This window comes from Vigna unguiculata, chromosome 3 (assembly GCF_004118075.2).
Source record: "Vigna unguiculata cultivar IT97K-499-35 chromosome 3, ASM411807v1, whole genome shotgun sequence".
NCBI classification, from domain to species: Eukaryota; Viridiplantae; Streptophyta; class Magnoliopsida; order Fabales; family Fabaceae; genus Vigna; species Vigna unguiculata.
Window position 1 is genome coordinate 54,868,839 of NC_040281.1, and position 23,666 is coordinate 54,892,504.

The 23,666-nt window shown below is 34.2% G+C and overlaps 1 protein-coding gene, 1 non-coding gene and 1 pseudogene across 3 annotated transcripts; all 3 read left to right on the forward strand.

Annotated features, from left to right (window-relative positions):
* Window positions 1-2,442: 2,442 nt before the first annotated feature.
* Window positions 2,443-23,666, forward strand: LOC114178726 (transcription initiation factor TFIID subunit 2). 2 transcript variants are annotated; one of them, XR_003603368.1, is made up of 25 exons: window positions 2,443-2,736; window positions 2,877-3,216; window positions 4,550-4,695; window positions 4,814-4,880; window positions 6,349-6,548; window positions 6,640-6,793; window positions 6,953-7,037; window positions 7,154-7,245; window positions 7,812-7,937; window positions 8,059-8,112; window positions 8,944-9,012; window positions 10,409-10,506; window positions 10,600-10,944; window positions 11,026-11,113; window positions 11,977-12,102; window positions 12,182-12,238; window positions 12,879-12,958; window positions 13,045-13,087; window positions 17,578-17,664; window positions 19,655-19,744; window positions 20,152-20,210; window positions 20,295-20,385; window positions 20,465-20,630; window positions 21,197-21,375; window positions 22,161-22,446. XR_003603368.1 is itself a non-coding variant. In XM_028064785.1 (25 exons), exons 1-25 carry the CDS (start codon window positions 2,618-2,620, stop codon window positions 23,347-23,349), a joined length of 4,155 nt encoding a protein of 1,384 aa, XP_027920586.1. In that variant the 5' UTR covers window positions 2,452-2,617; the 3' UTR covers window positions 23,350-23,666. The 2 variants fall into 2 exon arrangements, 1 of the variants encoding a protein (XP_027920586.1); XM_028064785.1 differs by having other exon boundaries at window positions 2,452-2,736; window positions 21,192-21,375; window positions 22,161-23,666.
* On the forward strand, window positions 5,832-5,904 carry TRNAF-GAA. Its single transcript has one exon. It is a non-coding gene; the product is annotated as a tRNA-Phe (tRNA).
* Window positions 13,116-17,571, forward strand: LOC114178727 (annotated as a pseudogene).

Below are 23,666 nucleotides of genomic sequence, written 5' to 3' on the forward strand. Positions count from 1 at the left end.
TATATTTATTATAACGGGAAGATCATCAAAACAATCAACATTTAATATACTTACTTCATGCTGGGCTCGTATTAATACTATAGACTTTTTTGTTGGTTTATGGACGTTTAGCTGTATATCTAGTTGAATAAATTTATTCATAGAGAATTCAGTAAAAAATAAATAAATAAAATAAACATCTTTAAAAATTAAAATTAGTTGGTATACAGATAAAATGTTGTGTCATAATTTTTTTTCTCAATTACCACTAGTATATATATATATATATATATATCACTTAATACATTGTTTACATTTTAAAAAAATGACACTTTTTTTTACAAAACCGTACATTTTTTCTCAAAACATAATTTTGCATGTCTGTATAACATGGATTTTGTTGATTAAAAATAAATAATATTTTTTATTGAGTTAGTTTGATTTAAGTTCTAAAATATTTAGAAAATTCGAATTTAGTTCGTTAAAATTTTATTTCTCGAAAATTATTGCAAATGACTTAAGGTCGTTTAAGTATCAACACCATAATTAACCAACATTAGTTTATAAAATAAGTCAGTTTCATAAAGTCAAATCAATAATATCTTTCCTCTCTTGTTTACTTTACATGAAAATTTTAGTTTTTGAGTTGTTTTTAAGAGGAAAGTTGGGAGTTCGATACTATTAATTATGAACATTTTATACTAAAAATAAATGAATTTTTTTAAAATAGTGGACATGTAAATATTATTTCTTTATGACACTTTTTGTTTTCATTCTTATTAAATATAAAATAAAATTTATATTTTAAATTCTAACGATATAATATAATTATTTATTAAAGTTTTTAAAATTATCCGTTTCTTTTATTTATTTTACATAAAATTATCTATCTTCTATTTTTTTATTCAATATAATTATTTTTTCATATTTTTTCAATTCATTTTATTTTATTTTTAATAATTTGAAATTTATTTTATATATTAATTTAATAATATTATAATATCATCTATTAATATAAATAATCTATATTTTAAAATTCCGTACAAATATAATATCATCTTTGTTTATAATGTGTATATTGATACATTATTTTTACATTTTTCATAACATTAAAACCTAACTGACAAAATCCGATATTCAACGTTTTTGTCGTATTACCTTTTTCTACAAAAGTCAGAACCCAACTTACTTTATATAATTAATAGTAAAAATATATGTGTTATGATAATTGAAAAAGTGAACATATTATTATTATTGTTTTTATTACTCTTATAAAATTAAATATAATTAACTTTTATTATTTTATTATAAATAATTTTTATTTATTTTGTAGGTAGCTTTATGATTAAGAAAATGAAAGTTTAAACAAAGGTCAAATTGAAAAAATGTTAAATTCAAAGTGACTTAAAGGATAAAATTGATAAAATAATTATTTTAATTTAAAAATAAATTATTTAAACATTAAAATTAAAAAATATGTGATACTAAAAATGAAATCTTTTATATATAAGTATAGATTATGGTACGAATGATGATGCAAACTGAACTAAATCATGTAAGTCAGCACAAAAGCTCGCAAGTAAAGATGTGGATTTAACTTGTTTAGGTTTGTCCCGCATAATACACAATTCACGTAGGTTAACGACAGATTGATCCGCATTTGGACTGGATAACTCACATCGATTAAATTTGTAAATTTTAATGGCGCTAGAAAAACATGTGTATTTTAAATAATTTGTTCATTCGCGTTTATTCTGCAATCCATTTAAAAGTACATTGTTCATTTCGTGCCAAAACTGGTTTCTTATTGTACCTTTCTTCTCTAATTTCAGTCTACTCTAAAATAATGTTTATTTTCAATAATTATGAACATAAAAGTTATAAATTATAAAATTATGAATATTTCTTATTTAAAGTTTTTTTTATATAAATCACTGTTTCTACTGATTTAATTGAATAAAAAGAAGTTATTAAAAAGTTAGGTCGGTCTATAAGATAAATTAGTTTTCGTTTTCAATGTAACTTTTTACAAGTCAAGCGGGACAAACCAAAATGGTAGGACTCTTAGATGTGCCAAAATATACAATTATGTAATTTTAAATTTATGATATTACTATTATAAATTTACAAAATTATATATAAAATCTTAGGTTACTAATTTTATATAAAATTTAAACTTCATCTTCAAAATCAAGCTTCTAATGACAATTTTTAAATCATGTTACTTATATTTTATTTATATATTTAAAACAATTAATTACAATAGGTTTAATCTTAAGTTTAAGCTTATTAATACTATTGCATATTATGTTTCAATAATTATGTTAATACGATTTTATCTATCTTCAAAAAATTATTCATTTGTTTTTAATGTATATCAGTACTCTCCGAATGGAAGGGGACATGGGTTCTATAGTAGTTTTATTTACTCCTAAAATTAATTTAGCAGACATTGAAAGCAATTGCAGATAGGGCATTATATCGTCATTGCTCGTCCAGGCCTGACTCAAGCACAATACTACTGCTCTATATCTCTATAAATAAAGCATCACTTCAGCTATCTCAGAGGGAGACAAACTCGAAGAGAGAGAAAGATACCTCGATTTGAATTCGATTATCGTTTCTCACTCTTTTCCCTATGGCGAAACCTCGCAAGACCAAGAACAACGAAGACCCCAAGCCCGAGAACTCTGGTGCCCTAGTTCACCACCAGAAGATATGCCTCTCAATCGACATCGACAAACGCCTAGTCCACGGGTTCGCAATTATCTTTTTCCCTTCCGTTACTCCATAATTAGCATCTCTACTATACGCTGCTGTTGTAAATTAGGTTTTGTTACCGCTATCCCGTGTTTAAAATCGATCTAGAATTTTATTTGTGTTGATTTCACTTGTAGGTACACTGAATTGGAGATTGCGGTGCCGGAGATTGGGATCGTAGGGTTGCACGCGGAGAATTTAGGGATTGAGAGTGTTTGGGTCGATGGTGAGCCCACGGAGTTCGAGTATTACCCGCATCAGCAGCAGCAGGTGGAAGATGATAAGAGGTTTAGTTCTGTGTGTTCTCCTAGCTCTGCTGCCGATGCTGCTGTCTCAGTGTACATGTCCTCTCTGGAGAAGGAGCTGGTGCCCAATTTACTTATTAACTGCTGTAAACCTTCCAAGACTGAAAGTGAACAACAGCAGGAGCAACTAGTTCCGGAGAACGGGTTTCACTCCACGGCCGAGCCCAAACAGGTTATAGTTGCTGTCTATGAACTCTAGGTTTCAGCGCTAGCCCCTAGCTGAGCAATTTAGAGAGTTATGTTAAACGAGACTTGAAAACCCTAGGCGTAGCAACTGAATTGTAAATAATATAGCCAATGACTAATTTAGCTCCTGAAAATGTGATTAGTTTTTTACTTTACTCTTATATTTAGTGTAATTAAAATAAGGTCCCTGCTACTGCGATATTTTACCACACACCGACATTTTGGCCTTTTGATTTAGGTTAATATTATCACCTAAATTTTTACGTTACAGTAACCTTATACCACCATCTGAGGGACATATTGCGGTTTCAACTGCTTTTTGATTTTTTTTAGTTCTAGGAACAGGAGTGACAGTTTGATTAGCAAATCACTACTGGGGCTAAATTGTCTATATGGATAAACATTGTGTTCATACCTGTAATTATCGTTTATTGGAAGTAATTAGGCACTGAGTGGATTTTATAATTATTTATATAGAAGTATTTGCTGAATTGAATTTATATTGTATTTATATATTTATTTACCTAGGGGTCTTGATAAGTGCCTAAGGGCACTGTTTAAGGAATTGAAAAGATTTTTTTTTTTGAAAATCACATTAGAGCACATTTCTTCATATAGCAATAGTAAACTTTCCTCTTTTAATTCCTTATTCAACGCTCTTAGGATGCTGGTTAGCATGTATTTTTTAATATATAATATATTTAATTATAATATGCTTGTATTATTTAATAGACTTGCTGCCATGGGTTTGGGTTCAGTATGACCTACCTGAAATTAAATTGTGGTTATGGTTATCCTTTACGTTCTGGGAAATAGTGGACAATGTCAGCAACAATTGTGGTCATGGAGAGTCCAAAAGCCTTGATGTTGATATCACATCCTTCACATTATGGGAAATTGCAGACTGATGCAGTTGCAAGGCTGTCATTGAGTTAGAAAACCTTGCCGTTGCTGGTGAAGCTACCGACTATTTTATGAAACTTTGGACCCATGTTCATACTAAGGACTATCAACCCATTTATGAACATTGTCCTCTGCTTGCTTGGACTTTGCACGTGTTATTTAGATGTTGCACTGATGAAATTGTGATGTGTCACCACAAGTGCTATTTTATTGTGTCCTTTCTAAATTTTCATCTTATTTTTGTATTTTTATTTCTATATATTTTTGGCCCACTCATCGTAGGAAATAGGTTATTTTTTAATGGTTGAGATAGTGCAACATTGTTCCATGAGAATATGGCAGTGAAATGTGAGAATGAGTAGTTTTGGTGAGGTTTACTATTGGTGTTTTCTCATGTAGGTTGATGTTGGGTGCAGAATGTGAGAATTGTTCGTATTGACTATTGGATAGAAAAGGCAGAGACAGGAATCCACTTCAGAAATAATCTTCTTCATACTGATAATCAGATAAGGAGAGCTAGATGTTGGTTCCCCTGTATAGATGACAATTCACAACGATGCTGGTATGGGCTAACACTCCCCCATTTGTGTGTCCATATCCATGCTTACATTTCATTGTAAATTTATTTACTGTTCATCGTGTGAGCTTGAAGTAATTATTGTTGTTTTGTTAATGTTCAGTTATGACCTGGAGTTCACCGTAGCACACAATCTTGTGGCTGTTAGTACGGGATTCTTGCTTTATCAGGTAGCAATGAGTGATACTAATATTCTGTTATTTAAGTTATGAAAGCACAAGCAATACTATTTTTACATAAGCTGATAACATTTTGAAGCTGTTTCTATTGATAAGCACATTTAATGTTCTTTCAAGTCAAGTCAGGTTGGAAATTGGAATTTCCTTTGTTTGTAATCCCCGGCAATTGGAGTATGCCTACTTTGGTTTTTCTTTTCTTATGTTCCACAGGTGTTAGATGATGATTGGCTTCAAAGTCAATCAATATTCTTTTTGGGAATATTCATTGCTGAAAATGACTGACTGCTATGATAGAACTTTAGAAAACTAAAAATCACTAGTTTTCTACATAAAATGAATGTTAAAGTTATTGGTTATCTAAAAAATATTGGAAATAGTGATTTCCTACACATGATTAGTGTTTTGCTGCCAAATAATTAAGCTTGAGATGTCTGGTAGAACAGTGAATTATCTGCTGATTTTGATTTTATGCGCTGCATATTGTCGTTTTCTAGTCCATTTATTCATAATTTGTTCACTGGACCCTTGAAATACCTTAAAGGAAGAATCTTCTACAGTGTTGAATTTGATCTGCTTATCCTTAAATTGTGTTCTTGCATATTGTGAGGCCCAGTGAACTTTTGGAGATCGAGCTCACTGTTCTGTTTTTTCCTTTCCTCTTTGGATCAGATGCAACCTTTCTCTTTTCTGTACCCTGTTTCTTGTCTTCTCTCTCTTAAATGATAAAATTCATCTGCAAAATACTCTTGTCATCTGGGACAAAACATCAACATAGTGATATGACATGGATTCCAATTTGTTGCTGATGCATGATTCGCGGGTTTAATCAGTCAGCCATATATGGTTATCACTGTCAATTTTTTGCGAAGGGGTGTGGGGTTAATGCAACTCTGCAACACTATTGGCTGGATATTGGTTTCTTGTTGGTGGCATCTTTGATTTGCGGTGATAGCTTAGTTGGGAGAGCATCAGATTGAAGATCTGAAGGTCGCATGTTCAATCCATGCTCACCGCACCTCCAGGGTCATGGATCGGTTTAATCAAAGTTCTCATCTAAGGAATTGGTCACTTCTTGTTTAGATCTTTGGGTTGAATAATTCATTTAATTTTTACAAAATTTAGAAGCAGTTTTGCATTTTTGTCTTCTGCTACCATTTCATGGAAGGGAAGATAAAGGAAAAGTACCCTTTGTCTAAGTTGGAAAACATAATTATTGTTATTATTATTGACGCATTCCTTTACTTGGTTGCATTCTGTACATGCAATGGAATATAGATTATATATGATACCCTGTTCCACTGACCACCCTCATTTCAGCGAAATTGCTTGACCCTCTCCTTTGTTGTTATGCTTCACTTTTGTCTTTATTTAAATTTATAGTTCGATATGAAAATTTATCTTGTGTTATACGCCTTGCATAGTTAAATATGTTTTTGTTTGAACCTCCTTTCTTTTTCAGGTGTTAAGCAAGGACAATCCTCCTCGGAAAACATATGTCTATAAATTGGATGTTCCAGTAGCTGCAAGATGGATATCTTTGGCTGTTGCCCCATTTGAAATTCTTCCTGATCACCAATTTAGTCTCATATCACACATGTGTTTGATGCCTAATCTGTCAAAGATGCGGAATACAGTGGAATTTTTCCACACTGCCTTCAGGTATGACACGTGATAGTTCAATTTAACTAGCAGGTTGCTTTTAATCACAATTGTATAATGATTGGATAGTTGGACTTTTATTGGTGAGCAGCTGCTATAAGGATTATCTTGCTGTAGACTTTCCATTTGACTCATACACGCAAGTTTTCATAGAGCCAGAGACGGCTGTGTCTGCATTAAGTTTAGGAGCCTCTATGAGTATATTTAGTTCACAAGTTATGTTTGATGAGAAGGTTATTGATCAGGTCAGTTCATTACTTCAACTCTTTTAGTTGATTGCCTTTTTTCTAATTATACTCATTCTGAATGAATAAAGAAATTGTTCCTCTTGTACTTGAGGGTTTTTATGCTTATGATTTTACTACCATGCCAGCTTAATGATCAGCTTATGTCTTTATTGGCAGACTATTGATACTAGGGTAAAACTTGCATATGCTCTTGCAAGACAGTGGTTTGGGGTGTATATCACTCCTGAGACACCAAATGATGGTAACTTATCAGAGGATATTTCGATTTCTGTTTTAATTTGAATCGATTCTTTGGGAATTCAGCAAATTTTGTGCTTCCTCTAGTGTGATTGATGAATTCTTATTTGCACATTGCAGAGTGGCTCTTGGATGGACTTGCTGGCTTCTTGACAGATTTTTATATCAAGAAACATTTGGGAAATAATGAGGCACGATACCGGAGATACAAGGTTTGTTTTTCTTTTTGGGTTAGACTGGTCTATGTGAAGGCTAACTCGTTGTGCATTATATTATAAATTAATGAACGTGTTCTCTTTATGGGTGTATATAAAAGTTTGTGGTTCAACATGTTATTGGGGTCTGGATGCTTTGTAGTTTGTAATGTTCATGTATTCTCATAAGTATTCTTGAGGATGGTGCTGTTTATAACCATTTTTTTATCCCCTCTTAGTTTTTATTTTTCCTTCTCTACAGATTTGTTTTAAGAGTTTCTCTATTGTAAATGGTATTTAATCCCACATGAAAAGGTGATACTTGAGTCAAAGAATGCTATTAAAGTCATCTCCATTAATGACAATGTAATCAACATATACAGTAAGATAGATATACATGCTAGATGAAGAATGAAGTGAAAAAACCAAGTGATCAGCTTCACATGAGTCATACAAACTCATGCAATATTTAAACATGGTGGTTGATCTGTCACTCTAGGTTGAGGACACTATTCTGAGTTGAAAGTGCAACAGTTAATATGGTGATTGCATTTTTTTGCGTGCTAATGTAAATCACTCTACAGGCAAATTGTGCTGTTTGCAAAGTTGATAATGGTGGAGCGACAGCTCTGAGCTGTTCAGCTTCCTGCAAGGATTTATATGGAACTCAGTGTATTGGTTTGTATGGAAAAATAAGATCGTGGAAGTCTGTAAGTATTTTCCTTTCCTTTTCTTCTCCCCCTACCTGTCATCTTATAGCATTGAGCAAGTACATTAGTGTGTTTCCTTAATCACTATTGAATTATATAAATATTATTTTCCCCTTTTCAGGTGGCCGTTCTTCAGATGTTGGAAAAGCAAATGGGTCCTGAATCTTTCCGTAGAGTAAGTCCTTGACATTTGCAATATTTATGCTTCTAACCATTCTACATATATGCTGAATGTGTCTTAATATGGTAGTCAATAGTGTGCTTTCACGCCAGTTTTGTGCTGGTGTGGAGTGGCTCCCCCTGCACCAAAAGGTTGCATGATGTTGCACCTCAGGATTCTGACTGTTTTGTGGGTTGTGAGGCCAAAACTGCAACATATTGCTCCTGCTGACATGATATAGGTTTAACATAAGGGATTCAATTCCTGGCTGGAAACAGGATCTTTTGTGTTTCTGTTTATTTTCGTGATAAAAGGGGAACTTTCTATTTTAACCTATAATACACAATTTGCACCCCAGTCCTTCTCCCCCACATTCTGCTTCTCTACTTTCTTCCTGTCTTGCCGCATCTTTCCTCTCCATTTCTGGTAGGATTTCCAATGAGGTTTCCGGTGGCGATACCAACATAACCTGCAACTTCTGATAAAAACTGTACAATTCTTTATTCTTTCTTTTCTGTTTAGCTGCAATGGTTTCATGCGACCAACCACCCTCTGCCACTCAACCTGTTAGATAGTGACGGATGTCAAATAATAGTTGTGGAATGTAGTGTAGCAATGTTCAGGCATGTATTCTAGAATGTTCTTATCAACTTAGGCAATAGGCATCCCTTCCTTGGAGATATTTTTGGTGGTCTCCTTGCATTCAACACCTTTTCCCATTGTTCATCATCTGCCTTGATCCTTTTAGTGGTTTTTGTTTTTCTTACCATTATTTATGAAATTTTCTTTTTCTATCAATGTATTCTAACTCTTTGGTGATATTTTTTGCTTGCTATCAATGTATAGATTTTGCAAACGATTGTTTCTCGGGCTCAAGATAAAACACGTTCCATGAAGACTCTAAGTACTAAGGAGGTAATGTACTTTTGGTTCTGTACAATATGTGGCATATTACTGAAATGTAGCTTCTGAGACATTGACAATTATCTATGCATAGTTGGCTGAGTCCGATAAATGATATAATGTGTCATAACAACTTCTTTTAGGTTTATCTATCTATAAAATTGCATTGTCATGAATATGACAGCTATAGGATAAGTAGATTGTGCCAAATTGATGCAAATGAGAAAAGGGAGGATAGGAGCATGGGACATAATTAGTGTCATTGGACGATGGAATAAAAAATGCATAACATTCGACTAGTTTATTGTAAGAGTTTCTATCATTTAGAAAACTTCAAAGAGTTAGAATTCATCCGATTTCAAGGAATTTTTTCAAATTGTGAGCCATGAGCGGGAGTGCAGGAATTCTCTTGTTTAACACATAAGACACAAAGAAATGCTTTTAGAGAAGCAAACACTGAAGAATTTCAAGCTTTCCGCTTCAGTATTTTGGCCTCCTTTTTATTTCACCTATTTAATTTCTTCTGTATTTTGTTTTTCTTGTCTTGTCCGTTTCATCTTATAGTCTCCCCCCAACTGCTCTCGACTCTCCCTAAATAATTCTCTTGTTTTCTGTCCTAGCAGTTTGAAGTGTTGGGTTTTTGGTATTTTCACTAATATGCCACATCTTAAACTTGGATGCACCTTTCTTTTTTTGCGCCCTGGAAGGAGTGTTGAATCTTCGGTTGGGGAAAAATTGGCCTACAGTGAGTCAGTACCATAGATTCATTGTATTATAGTTCCATAGAATTTTCCTTTGAGTTCAATATACTTTTGCAATCATAATTAAGCCTGAAATATTTATTCATTTCATCGACCAAGCTTCATTGTTATGTGACTTGCCCATCAATATTCCCTCCTTTCAGTTTGCAATCATCTAGATTGTTTGGTTATGGGTATTTTTTAGATTTACAAATTTTTCCAAATTTTCATTTTTCATTAATATGATTCCAATTTTCTTCTCTTTCCAATTTCAGTTGTGAACTTATACTTTATTTTCTGAAAAAAGACATTGTTATGGTATTAGTACCTCTTGGATATACAGAGTAATTAACTGTCATATCTCAACGGGAGTGCCAGACTAGGCATTACGCATTTTACATTTGAGTATCTGACCATCATGGGCCTTGCCATGTTGCTCTATCTTATGCGTTTAATTGATGAAACAATATGCATAAAAGGGGGACAAGCAAATTGATGAAATTTGCTTTGAATTGCTTTGGTAGTAAATATTTTTGTCCTTGTAATCTCACGTAGAGCTGAGAAGTATAAATGTAGTTTAATCTTCAATGCAATGATAGCTGAAGTATCTTGACGGTTTTTTCTTTGGACAATGTAAGGTGGATCTGATAAATTTTTTCAATACACAGTTTCGACATTTTGCCAATAAGGTTGGGAATCTTGAACGTCCATTTCTTAAGGATTTCTTTCCACGGTGGGTTGGTTCTTGTGGATGTCCTGTTTTAAGGTATAAGAAAGGATTTATTTGTTACTCTTGATTTCATTTTTGGAACGCTATCTATACATGTATTGTGATGGGTTACCTCTTGCTGTTGCTAAGGATGGGGTTTTCCTATAACAAAAGGAAGAATATGGTTGAATTGGCTGTGTTGCGAGGATGTACAGCATTGCAGACTTCAACTACATCCACTCTTGATATTAATCCAGAGACAGAAAATAGAGATGGAGATACTGGATGGCCTGGTATGATGAGCATCAGGGTATATGAACTTGATGGTATGTATGACCATCCTATTCTGCCAATGGCTGGAGAAGCATGGCAACTATTGGAAATACAATGCCACTCAAAGCTTGCAGCTAGACGCTTTCAGAAGCCCAAGAAAGGGTTAAAACATGATGGATCTGATGATAATGGTGACGTGCCTTCCATGGATGTGCGCTCAAAGTATTTATCAGTTTCATATCTTATTTGTTTTAATTTGTGGTTGTTATGATTTAGTTTCTGACAATTTTTCTGTTATGGCAGTACTGAGTCCCCTTTATTATGGATCAGAGCAGATCCTGATATGGAGTACCTTGCCGAGGTTCATTTTAACCAACCTGTTCAGATGTGGGTAAGGATGAATTGTTACAGCCAGTTGATTTTATTTGGGTTATTGTGATATAGTATTTTGCTATGCTATTAGACGCACCACATGTTTCAATTTTTTTGGTCTTTTTCTGACTTTTATATGTGATGTGTATACAACTAGTTTATTTATCACTTGACAAAAGCTAACCGTTGCAATTGAAAAGCCTAGGGCCTCAACCCACTCTAGGAGTCTATATTTTGAATGTGGAACTCATTAGTAATACCTTGCCACTGAACACTAGCATCCTACCATGATCACTGCCTTGACACACATAAGCTGGCTGTGGAGTAGCCTTATCCCATTCTTGGTACTTGTTTTGCATCACATATTGAAAAGTATTGTCCAATTGAGAGTTTATAAATCCAAACACCAGAAGTCATACTTCCATGTGGAACTCAAATTCCATACCTGACTATTTGATCTTAACATCATACCCTGGTTTCAGATTTTTAATCTTTGTTGTCTTATATTAAAGTGAATGTTCAAATACTTTCCTTTTCTGTCTTTTAGCATTTGTGATGTTTGAATAGTTGGTATGAAGTTCTTTGAAAATTAAGATCGAGTGTCTACCTGAATCATCTCTCTTTGTTTAAGTTCCTTTCTAAGTTTTACATCAGGCACCTATTTCTTGAACTTTTTTTATTCTATTGGGGAATCTAGAAGACCTAATTACATAAAACGTGCAATGATGCAATGTTTTGTAATCATACGCATTCACCTTTTTGCCTTCATTAACAAATCATGCTCATTCATTTGTGTGGGTTCGTATTTGCATCTTTCATTATCATATTTAGTATTTTGTTGGTTATGTTTATTGATTCTAGATATTTAATTTTTTTATTTAGATCAATCAATTAGAGAAGGACAAAGATGTTATTGCTCAGGCACAAGCAATTGCAGCCCTTGAGGCATCACCACAACTATCATTTTCTATTGTAAATGCCCTAAACAATTTTCTTAGTGACTCCAAGGTGATTTCCTTTCTTTAATGTATATTCAGTAGTAGCTTTTAAATACAAAATTAATATCTGTAGTCTTTTGGTTCTCTAGGCTTTCTGGAGAGTACGGATTGAAGCGGCATTTGCATTGGCAAATTCAGCATCTGAGGTATTCAAATGCTATGTTACTTGTTGCATTTAACTTTATGATATACCTCCTCCTGTCTTGAATATAAGCAAACAAAATAAAAAATCTCTTATCTATTGGTCTCAAATATTAGATGTATTAACTAAGTTTAACTTATGAGATTCTTTCCAAAATACCTTCATTTAATTGAGGTTTTATTTCCAATGACTCTATATTTTTGTATTAATTTTCAAGGAAGGGTGGTTTAAAAAGAAGTTTATGTTGTGAAAGAGTTAGGTACAATTAATTAATGCTAACTCTCAATAAGTGGACTTTAAGCCTATCATAGTCCTATAAAACCGGCTTGTAGAGTGATCTTTACACCCATTTATATGTTATAAAATGTCTCTTGTGATCTCCAATATACCCCAGCCGTGGCATCTGGTTTTGAGACAATAGATGAACTGTAATAACTTGCTAATCTCTGCCTATAAGTTTAAGCATGCCTACATCTGGTGGCCATTACAACTTTGAAATCCATTCAAGAGTTGTTCATGTTCAGGAGTAACTGGGATGCCATATATATGACTACTATTTGTTGCATACGTATCACTGTAGCAGTGTAGTTAATGGGTGTAATAATTTGAAATGTGAATAATGTTGTCATTTAATTGTCTGACAGGAAACTGATTTTTCTGGTCTACTCCATTTGGTGAAATTTTATAAGAGTCGAAGGTTTGATCCTGACATTGGACTCCCAAAGTAAGATTCTGAAAATTATTGTTCACCTTTTCTCATTTAACTTTGGCAATATCCAGTGACAAATTTTGTTCTACTATTATTGCCAGGCCGAATGATTTTCATGATTTTGCTGAGTATTTTGTTCTTGAGGTAATGCAAGGAGGTAGGATGTGTAAGTTACGCTTGATGTGATGTGATTTTGTAATATGTTTGTTATTTATTGTGTTTGAATATTTGTGGTGTTCCATCAAGTGTTGTTTCAGTTTTTATAATTTTTAATAGAGTTTTTTTTTTTTTTTTGGTAAATGGATGCGTGTGGTTATTATATATCCATGTGCCAATATCTTCCTTTATGATCTAGTGCAATATATTTGTCTGATTTCCATGATAGTGTGTACATGCCAGGTTATTGAACTTTGGTAGCTGTTCTCTGTAGGCAGTTTTACATTGCTTATTATTGATAGAGTGGTCAGTTTGGTGTGCTTAGCTGTATTCATTTCCTTAATTATCGTAATGCATTAATGAGACCAGATATGTACTGTATAAAGTTTAAGTAGGAGGGAATATGTCTATGTTAGTTGTACCTGTAAACCCAAATGATTAAACCTTTTCAGTTTGATTCCATGGTTTGTGAAAAATAAAATACAAAACGGTAGTCTCTGGGTTTCATTTGGAGACAATGATCATTCTGAATGAATAAATGATTGCTTTGGGAATTATATCTGCGGAGTGATATTTTGAGTCTCAATGCAAAAGACACAAACTTCTCATAATGACTGTTGTGGTTCTGATATGTCTTTGACACCTAGAATGCTTCTAACCTCCTACAACCTACTTTCAGTGAGCTCTATTTCGATTTCTTCTACTGTCTAGTTTTATGGTGTTAAACTTGTGGGCATTATGAATTAAATAAATTCAAACTTACAATTTGTGTTGTCATCAGCTGGTGATCCTATGGCCTTCTCTATTGGAATCTTGAAGCTTTATCTTTGATAGCATGGTTGCTCCACCCTCATGAACCTTTCTGCCCTTGTGCTAATTATAATGCCATCCATTAACTAAGATTCCCATATCCCTTTTACAAACTATAATGTCATCCATGGTTATCAAACTCGCGAGTTAACTCGTTAACTCGGACGAGTTTGCGTTCCTACACCTGGTTTCCGAGTTAACTCGGAAGCTAACTCGTTTTTGGAGTAAAATCGGTGGAATCGGAAGTGGGATCGTTAAACTCGCGTAAAATCGCGATTCTGCGGCGTGAGCGAGTTCGAATGGCTGAAAAATTTAAAGGGGAACGAGGTCGTTTTGGGGGGGGAGAACTAACCTAATTTTTCGCGATTTAGGGTTGTCGTTCAGTGGCGCTTCTGGAGCTGTTCTTCCTCGCGCTCGCCATCGCGTTTCCATTCACTGTTGTTCGCCATCGTTTTTCTGCTTCACCTCGCCGTCGCGTCCAGGTCTCCTCGCCGTCGCGTCCAGGTCGCCTCGCCGTCGCGTCCAGGTCGCCTCACCGTCGCGCTCGTTTCGCGTCACCGTCGTGTTTCTGTCGCGCCGCCGTCGCGTTCGTGTTGCCTCTGTCTTGCCTGGCCGTCGTCAACGCCTCGCCTCGTCGTCGGCAGCAGTGATCGTCGCGTCTCCTCTCCCCTCGTCGTCGGCAGCAGATTGTCCTTCAGTACTGGTTTTTTCTCTTTCTCGTGTGACCATCACTTTTATTTTACGATTAGTATTTTTTTTTTAAATACAAAATTATTTTACAATACAGATTTTTTACAATGTCTGGAAATGCATCAAATTCAGTGGATACTAATCCAAGTGCATCCTCATCTATCAAAAGTAGAAGTAAAAATGCTCCGGGGAACCGCTCTGATATTGGATGGAAACACGGATTTGATATTAATGGCAATGGTAGAAAAGTCAAATGTAACTATTGCTCAAAGATTGTGAGTGGAGGGATATTTAGATTCAAACAACATCTTGCTGGAACTAGGGAGGATTCTGAACCTTGTGCTTCTGTTTCGGACGAAATAAAAAATTTGATGATAAAGATAGTTGCAGAAGCTAAGCATGCAGCATTAAAGAGAAGGAAGTTGAATATCATTGATGAAGAAGATGAAGAAAGTGAAAGTGTTGAAGGAGGACATATGCTGTTTGGCTTTAAAGGAAAACAAAGAGTTGCCAATGCTAGTAAAGGGGGAGTCCAAGCAACTATAAATCAGATGATGAAAAAAGGATTCAAAGAAGAGGTTGATGCTCAAGTGGCTGAAGTCTTTTACACTAGTGCCATTCCTTTCAATGTGATTAGAAATCCAGCATTTGCAAAGATGTGTGAAATGATTGGTAAATATGGAGTTGGCTACAAACCACCCTCTTATCATGATATTAGAGAGAAGCTCTTGAAGCAAGCTGTGAGCAAAACAGATTTAATGCTTGAAGAATACAAGGAGGAGTGGAAGAGAACTGGTTGTACCATTATGTCTGATGGTTGGACGGACAAAAAAAGACGTTCTATTTGCAACTTCTTGGTCAATAGTCCTAAAGGGACGGTTTTTCTTTATTCTCTTGACACCTCAGACATTTCAAAAACAGCTGATAAAGTTTTTAAGATGTTAGATGATGTTGTTGAGTATGTTGGAGAAGAAAATGTAGTTCAAGTTGTCACTGATAATGCTGCAAATTTCAAGGCAGCTGGAGATTTGTTGATGCAAAAAAGAGAACGATTGTATTGGACTCCATGTGCTGCACATTGTATTGATTTGATCTTTGAAGATTTTGAAAAGAATTTGAAGGTCCATGAATTGACAATCAAGAAGGGAAGAAAGATTACCACTTAAATTTATGGAAGAACAATGTTGATTTCGATGTTGAAAAAGTTCACTAAAGGTAGAGACTTGATAAGACCGGGTGTGACTAGATTTGCAACGGCATATTTAACTCTTGGTTGTCTTCATGAATTGAAGGCATCATTATTGACCATGTTTAACTCCGATGAGTGGACGACAAGCAAATTTGGAACTTCACAAGAGGGGAAAAGAATAGAACGCGTGGTATTAGACAGCCGGTTTTGGAAGAATGTCTCCACATGCTTGAAGGCCACTGCCCCTCTTATGGTGGTCTTAAGATTGGTGGACTCAGATGTAAAACCCGCAATGGGTTTCATTTATGAAGAGATGGATTGTGCAAAAGAAAAGATTAGAAACAATTTTAACAATATTCAGAAGAGGTAAACTTCCAAACTTAAACTCATTAAAAGTTTAATTCCTTATGTCTGAAATTTGTTTGGTATTGAATGTAGTTATGAAGAGGTTTGGAGAATAATTGATGCTCGATGGGATAGTCAACTTCATAGGCCTTTACATGCAGCTACCTATTTTCTCAACCCCCACTTCCACTATGAACCTAACTTTAGATGTGATGATGGTGGAGAGGTTAAAGAAGGACTGTATGAGTGCATGAGAAGAATGGTGCCAGATATTGCAGAAAGAAGAAAAATTAATTTGCAAATTGTTCAATTTCATTTTGCTAGAGGACTTTTTGGAATGGAAGATGCAAAGGAATGCAGGAAAGAATTAAATCCTGGTGAATGGTGGGAGATGTTTGGTGATGCAACTCCGGAGTTGAAGAGATTTGCTATTCGAATTCTAAGCTTGACTTGTAGTTCTTCGGGTTGTGAGCGTAATTGGAGCTCATTCGAGATGGTAATTTAAATTATTTCTCATTTATAATTTTCTTTATTAGGTTTATATCTACTAAAATTTAATATTTCATTTTAGGTTCATACAAAGAGAAGGAACCGTTTGCATCAGAAAAAGATGAATGATTTAGTTTATGTGATGTATAACTTGAAGTTGAAAAGTAGACAACTTCGAAAAACTGTTGCTCTACCATTTGATGACATTGAATCAGATGATGAATGGATAACTGAAGAGGCAAATGACGTTGTTGAGATTGAGCAAGCTGAAGGTGAAATTGATGTTCAAAATGTTCCTTTAGATGGACCAACAACAGATCCAGCTCTAGATGCTCTTGATCTTGATAATATAACTTTTGATGCCAATGAGGATGCACATGTTTCATCAGGGGAGGAGCTGGATGAAGATGAAGATGATGATGGAGATGATGATATCATTAGAGGATTAGAGGATTAAACATAGACATTTGATATTTGAATTTATGTTTTACAGTATTTGTATGAACATATTTATTTCAAATACTTTTAAGCTATATAATTTTATGGACTTGTTTGAATTAGGATATTATTTATATCAATTGTTTTTTCTTTGTGAAGTAAACTCTTACGAGTTTACGATTCGAGTTTACTGGGCTCTCACGAGTTTACGTAAACTCTCGAGTTTGACAACCTTGATGTCATCCATGAAATACCCCCTTTTCAAATTATAATGTTATCCATGAACTCGACCCTTATCTGTGATCATTTACATTCTTTTCTTTTACAATGGTTTGTTGTGTTTTACAATTGAATATTGAATGTCTTGTTTATGATATGTTTTTGTCTGTTACCTTTTGTGATACTAATTCTGAACTAGTATGCATATTCTTCTTGTGGCTAGATAACAAATAATTGTTTATTGATTTGCTTTTAAAACTTGGCAAGTCATTTTTGGTTTAATAAATTGCTGTTGTAGGCTATTCCACATGCTGTTGCCATGGTTAGAGCCGCTGACAAGAAAAGCCCAAGAGAGGCTATTGAGTTTGTTCTACAGCTATTGAAGGTTATTATTTACTTCTTGCTGTATGGATTACTTTCTTATTTATCAACTAATGTGACATTGGTATCAACTGTTATACTTGATATTTTAGGAGGGAATATTTTAGTGAAACAAGCACTCAACTGAACATCAAATGTTGGGCTAATAAAGCAATTTACTAGAGACAAATGACAGGCTAATAATGCTTATCTTATTTCTTATGTTATAATGCACCTAATGTACTTGGTATGTGTTGAAATGTAATTTTTATTATTTTTCTTGTGTGTATCCAGCTTTTAGGGTTAGGGTTTTAAGCAAGTACCTTCTTTGTACCCTATATATATACATCAATAAAAGTCCAAGAGAGTAGGTTGAATACACTTTTTTCAGTCCTCCCATTTGTTCAAGTGTATAATAGCTAACGTATTTTCCAAAAATCCAATGCATGCAGCTTGCTGTAAATACAAGGACATGTTTAGTTTGGAAAAAACATTATTTTTCTTTCCTGTTTTCATAAATACTTATGAAAAAACCACATTTTTTTCACTATGTTTCCTATTTTCAATGATTGTACACAAAGAGTTAACAAGGACGTACTTTCTTTAGGGGATATCAGTTCTTTGATCATGTGCAACTTCAAACTGTTGAAAGTATTTAAATCTGCCCTAGTTTTTGGTTTCTAAATGACCAAAGAAACAAGAAGATCCATTGCACGTTGAATCCCAGTATAAATATTGTTTGCCCTTAGTTCTGACAATATCATTCATGCAGACCACATGACGGGAGACGCTTTAATTGAACAATTGGGTATAGAATTTAGATTGATTTACTACATTTTGGGTCATTCCAAATTTCCAATATTTTTAACATGAACGAATCTCCCTAACCAACATGGATAGTGGTTACAGAAAGAAATCTACAAGCTAATAATTAAATCATGTAATTATCAACAGTTATTTGTTAGATTGGATAATTAGTTGAACTGAAAATAATATTATGAAATGACCTTTGCTTGAGATCTCACATCAATTGAATATATGACTAAACTATAATATACAAGTGGGTGCAAAACTCACTTTACTAAGTCAGTTTTGTAGGGTTGAGGTAGGTTTAAACTCCAGTTTCTTAAGATGATATCATAGTTATTCAATATCTATTGTAGTCAAGTTTGTTGAGTTTATTGTGTCATCTACTATGAAGTTATTATGTAGTCCCGCACTCGATGTCTAGTCCTCGATGTTAAGGGATGTATTAGGATATGACCAAATTATAATATATAAGTGGGTGCAAATCTTACCATTACCAAGATAACTTTGTTGGGTTGCATTAGGTTTTAATTCCACTTTCTTAAGAACCATACTTGAATTTGTTAGAGCACATTGTAGTTTTTGGAGACAATAGATGAATGACAGCTAATTTTTTGTGATTCTGAAAAAAAAAATGGGGTTTAGAACTGTGACCTTTGGAACTGAAAAATCACTAATTTTTCAAGTGGCTCCGTCTCTCTGACAAAAACCTCAGCATTTTCTTCTGTGAAACCTTACTCAGGCTGAAACTAGAGGTTTCTCCTTCAGTGATCATTACTGTCTTCCTTTTCTGATTATTTCTAGTAGTTTTACATTTTGTTCTGCCTTCATTTTTTTTTTTCTGTATGTACAGTCTTTTTAAATCCATTTATTTTACATGGCTGTCATGCTTTCACCATTTGCCACAATGCCATCCCCTATAATTCTATAGCTATTTTTGCTGGCCAGTTTTATCCTTATTTTATATTTAGGATTCAGCTACCCAAATCAAGGGTAATGACTGATTATATCTGTTTTTTTCTCCTTTGGGCTCTTGCAATATTATACTATTTTTGGTTACTCATTGCATACACCAGTACTCTATGGATTCAAATTATGTTGTTTGGGTAGTGGGGTTACTTCTATTGGGAAGTTTTCTTGCTTCTAGGAATATAGAAGTTGCATCATTAGCTTCAGGGCTCATGTATTTTATCCTCGTATTTTTCCAGTACAATGACAACAATGGGAATCCCTACTCAGATGTCTTTTGGCTTTCTGCATTAGTCCAATCGGTTGGTGAGCTTGAGTTTGGGCAACAGGTTCATAAACTATTTTTCTCTTGCTGATTTTCTTTGTTACCTTTGCAAATTAATAATTTAATATACTGATCTGAGCTTCCTGAGTTTGTTTTGTTTTACATTTACCAAAGCTCCTTAAGTACCTTTCTATTAACTAAAACTTGAGCTGTTGAAAAAGAAGTACTGATAGTTAATAATTTGTTTATGGAAAGTGTGATTTTGAGCTTGTGCAATTTCCATTTCTATTTCAACTATGCAAATGTTGCTTGCTATGAAAAGTGTGTTTCTGTGTGTGTGTGTGTGTGTGTGTTTAACAGCTGTTAAATAACGTTTGTAATTGATATGGTTCTTACTTTCTTCAAGATAATCTTAGCTATTAGCAGCCTGATTTGAGTATTAGGCTTCTTTCTGACTCAAACTTTTGACAGAGTATTCTGTTGTTGTCATCACTTCTCAAACGCATTGACCGGCTTCTACAATTTGATAGGTGAAATGATGCATTGATTACTGTAGTGGATTTATCAATTTTACTTCCAACTATAATTTACATTTTTGAAATGTCTTTTGCTAGTCTCATGCCAAGATATAATGGAATCTTGACTATCAGTTGTATCCGAACATTGACCCAGATCGCGTTGAAGCTTTCGGAGTTCATTCCTCTTGTAAGTACCTTCTTATTGAGCATCAAACTTCTTTTCAAAGTTTGGTACAAAGATTCTTAAAGCTTCATCTTTACTACAGGAACGAGTTTATGAACTTGTAAAGCCTTTTCGTGACTTGAAGACATTGTGGCAAGTTCGAATTGAAGCAAGCAGAGCACTCCTTGACCTTGAATTCCACTGCAAGGGCATGGATTCAGCATTGCTTTTATTCATCAAGTACTTAGAGGAGGAGCATTCCTTAAGAGGTTGTTCATCTTTTCCCTAGCAGAGGATCTATAGATGTATGTCAAACTAAGAAATTGGTTCAGAATGCTAAAAGTAAAATATTTATAGAAATGTTTATTAAGTTGGACAAGTTTCATAACATATTAAGTTCGTTTTAGGAAGAAAAGAAATCGAAATTAGTTCCATAAACTAGAGTTAAAATTAGCTTATGCATGAACTAATTTGCAGAAACACTATAATTTCCCCAATTTTTTAATTTAACTTATGCTTCAGCTAATTTTAGGTTTCAAAGAAGTTCAATTTCATTTTTTGTTTTTTTTTCTTTCCGTTAGATAGGTTTATTGAGAAATCGTCCTAACTAGTTTTGATCCTCCAATACCAAAACAAGTGTTAATATACAAATTTTATATATTTGAACTCATCTTGTGGCACATAATTATCTTGTTTTTCAAATATTGACAACCTTCTGAAACAATCAGACCTGTATCTATTTTTCCTTTCCATTTTCATATTTATTTTCCCCTTTTTTCCATCTTAACATGCCCCTTTTTATGCTATAAAATTTCATTTTTTGAGTGCAGGACAGTTAAAGCTAGCCACCCATGTTATGAGGCTATGTCAGATGAGGGATGGATTGAATTCAGATGAGGAAATTACCAGCCAAACTCTTGTCTCTATGCTTAATTTACTGGAAGGGCGTACTGCTTTTAATAATGTCTTTCTCCGGCATTATTTGTTCTGCATACTACAAATACTTGCAAGAAGGTATATGTTTCTTATTCAAATGAAATGCATGCTTGCTTATTTTTTAGCTAATGTATTGTGTGAATATTGCATGTACGTGATAAAGCAAAAGCGGATTTTTAACTCTTCAATTTTTCATTTAGCTTTCAAAAATAATTTATTCGGAACTGAACTTTTTTATTGGTCGTAGTCCCTCCATTCACCTTTTTTGACCTTTAGTTTGTCCAATTTTGTTGTTTGTTGAACTCAATGGAATTTGATTATAGTAGTAACTGTGATTCTTTAGGATTTAAACTTTTTATTTCAATCGGAGAGGTACTTACGGGAACTGTTTACGATTTCTGATTTTGCTTGATAATGTTCCCCAAGAAATGAATCTAATCTAGAATATAATGGCCTGTTTAATTTGACAAAATGTTGTTTTTCCAGATGTTACCTAATAATTACAGAAATATTACTTCCTGAGTTTCCTTTATTTTCTTTTTCTGTTTTCTATACAAGAGACGGTGAAATGTTTTTTTTTCATTTGATAATCACGTATTTGGAAACATGAAGTAAAATGAAAATAATGTGATATTTTTGTAATTATTGACGAGAACAAAACATTTTCTCTATTTAATATTTTATAGTAAGTAACTATTTTCACTTTGCTGCTATTTTTGCAAACATTGAAGTAACCAACCATTTTCACTGATGCCGAACAATGACAATTTGTTCTGGCCGTGTTTATATTTACACTGCAGTTTTGTCTGTATTCGAAGAAAAACGAAAAATTCACTGACTTTATTCCGTGCTTTTGTCTGCAGACCACCAACTCTTCATGGGATTCCCAGGGAAAATAGAACGTTGCATATGAGTCTTACAGAAGCTTGTAACTATCAGAAGAACATGTTTGTTCTTGATTCGGATAGCAAACCTTTGGATCTGCCAAGCTCTACTCAAAACCCTACACCAAATCTTGGCCTGGATGGTTTGAGGGATGCACTTTACGAAGCTTCTAAGGACCCACCTGATGAAGCTCCGACACAGGTGCACATTGAAGCTCTAAAGGAAGCACCCCTAGAGAAAGCCGAAGAAGTATATACTGAATTTCCACAGGAAGCACCAATGGAAGCTCCAAATGAAGTTTCCAAGGAAGCTGATACAGTATCCAATAGCCATGAAAGAAAGAGGCTCATCAAAATCAAGGTCAAACAATCTTCTGCTACCAGTAGGGCTGATACTGATAATCAAGTGGTTGAACGTTCTTTAGGTGGTCGTAATGAAATGGATCATGGAGCTAGCAGTTCAGTTTCTGTAGATGCACCCCAGAGGAATTTTGCCGAGACTCTTAGCATGAGTAATCACAATATAGACGAAGTTAATTCATGGCATGATCGTGGTTCGCGCATGACTGCTAGCATTGGTAGTGCTAAATTTTTGAGTGACGGTGATGAATTGGTCAAAGAACTTCAGTGCACTGCTGATTCAAGTATAGTTTATTCGCAACCTCAGCCAGAAGATCCGTCATCATCTAGTATTATACAGGATAACAATGTGGATGCTGATGCACGACGATATGCCAGCCTTCAAACTCTTTCAGTTGCAAGATTTGATCCTGACGGAGAATCATTAGGTAAAGAAATTCCTGCTCGTGGCAAGGAAAAGCACAAGAGCAAGGAAAAGAAACGAAAACGTGAAAGTAGTAAAGGACACCATGATGATCCAGAATATTTGGAGCGAAAACGACTAAAGAAGGAGAAGAAACGACGGGAAAAAGAAATGGCAAAACTTCAGAGTGATGAAGCAAAGAGATCCTCTGTAGAGTTGTCAAGTAAGAAAGAGGAACCTGTAGTGGACGTCACTAGACAGATTAAATCTGTTGAGCCCAGCGGTGGATATAATTCTAAATTAGAAACCAAAAAGATTGATAGCAAACCGGATCCATCTGAAGGCACGTCTGGCGCACCAAAAATTCGAATTAAAATTAAAAACCGAATGCTCAACAAGTCATAGACAATAAAATGTCCATTAATTTGTAGATGTTAGAATGAAAATTACAACGCCTTCATATTTTCTGGGTTGTATTTTTCTTTTCCTTACCCGGGGTACACGGATTAGGTCTTTACAAATATTGATTCGATGAGCTTCATTCGTTGTTAGTTCTTAACTATGATTTGAGATGTCTATGATTGCAATTTCAATCATACAATATTTGTTATCGATGTAAATGATGCGTATCACGGTTTTGTTTAGGATATTGTTGTAAATTTGTAACTTGAAGTTGTAAATTTATAATTTTGTTGTGGTCAAGTATTCAACTTTTTTTGGGG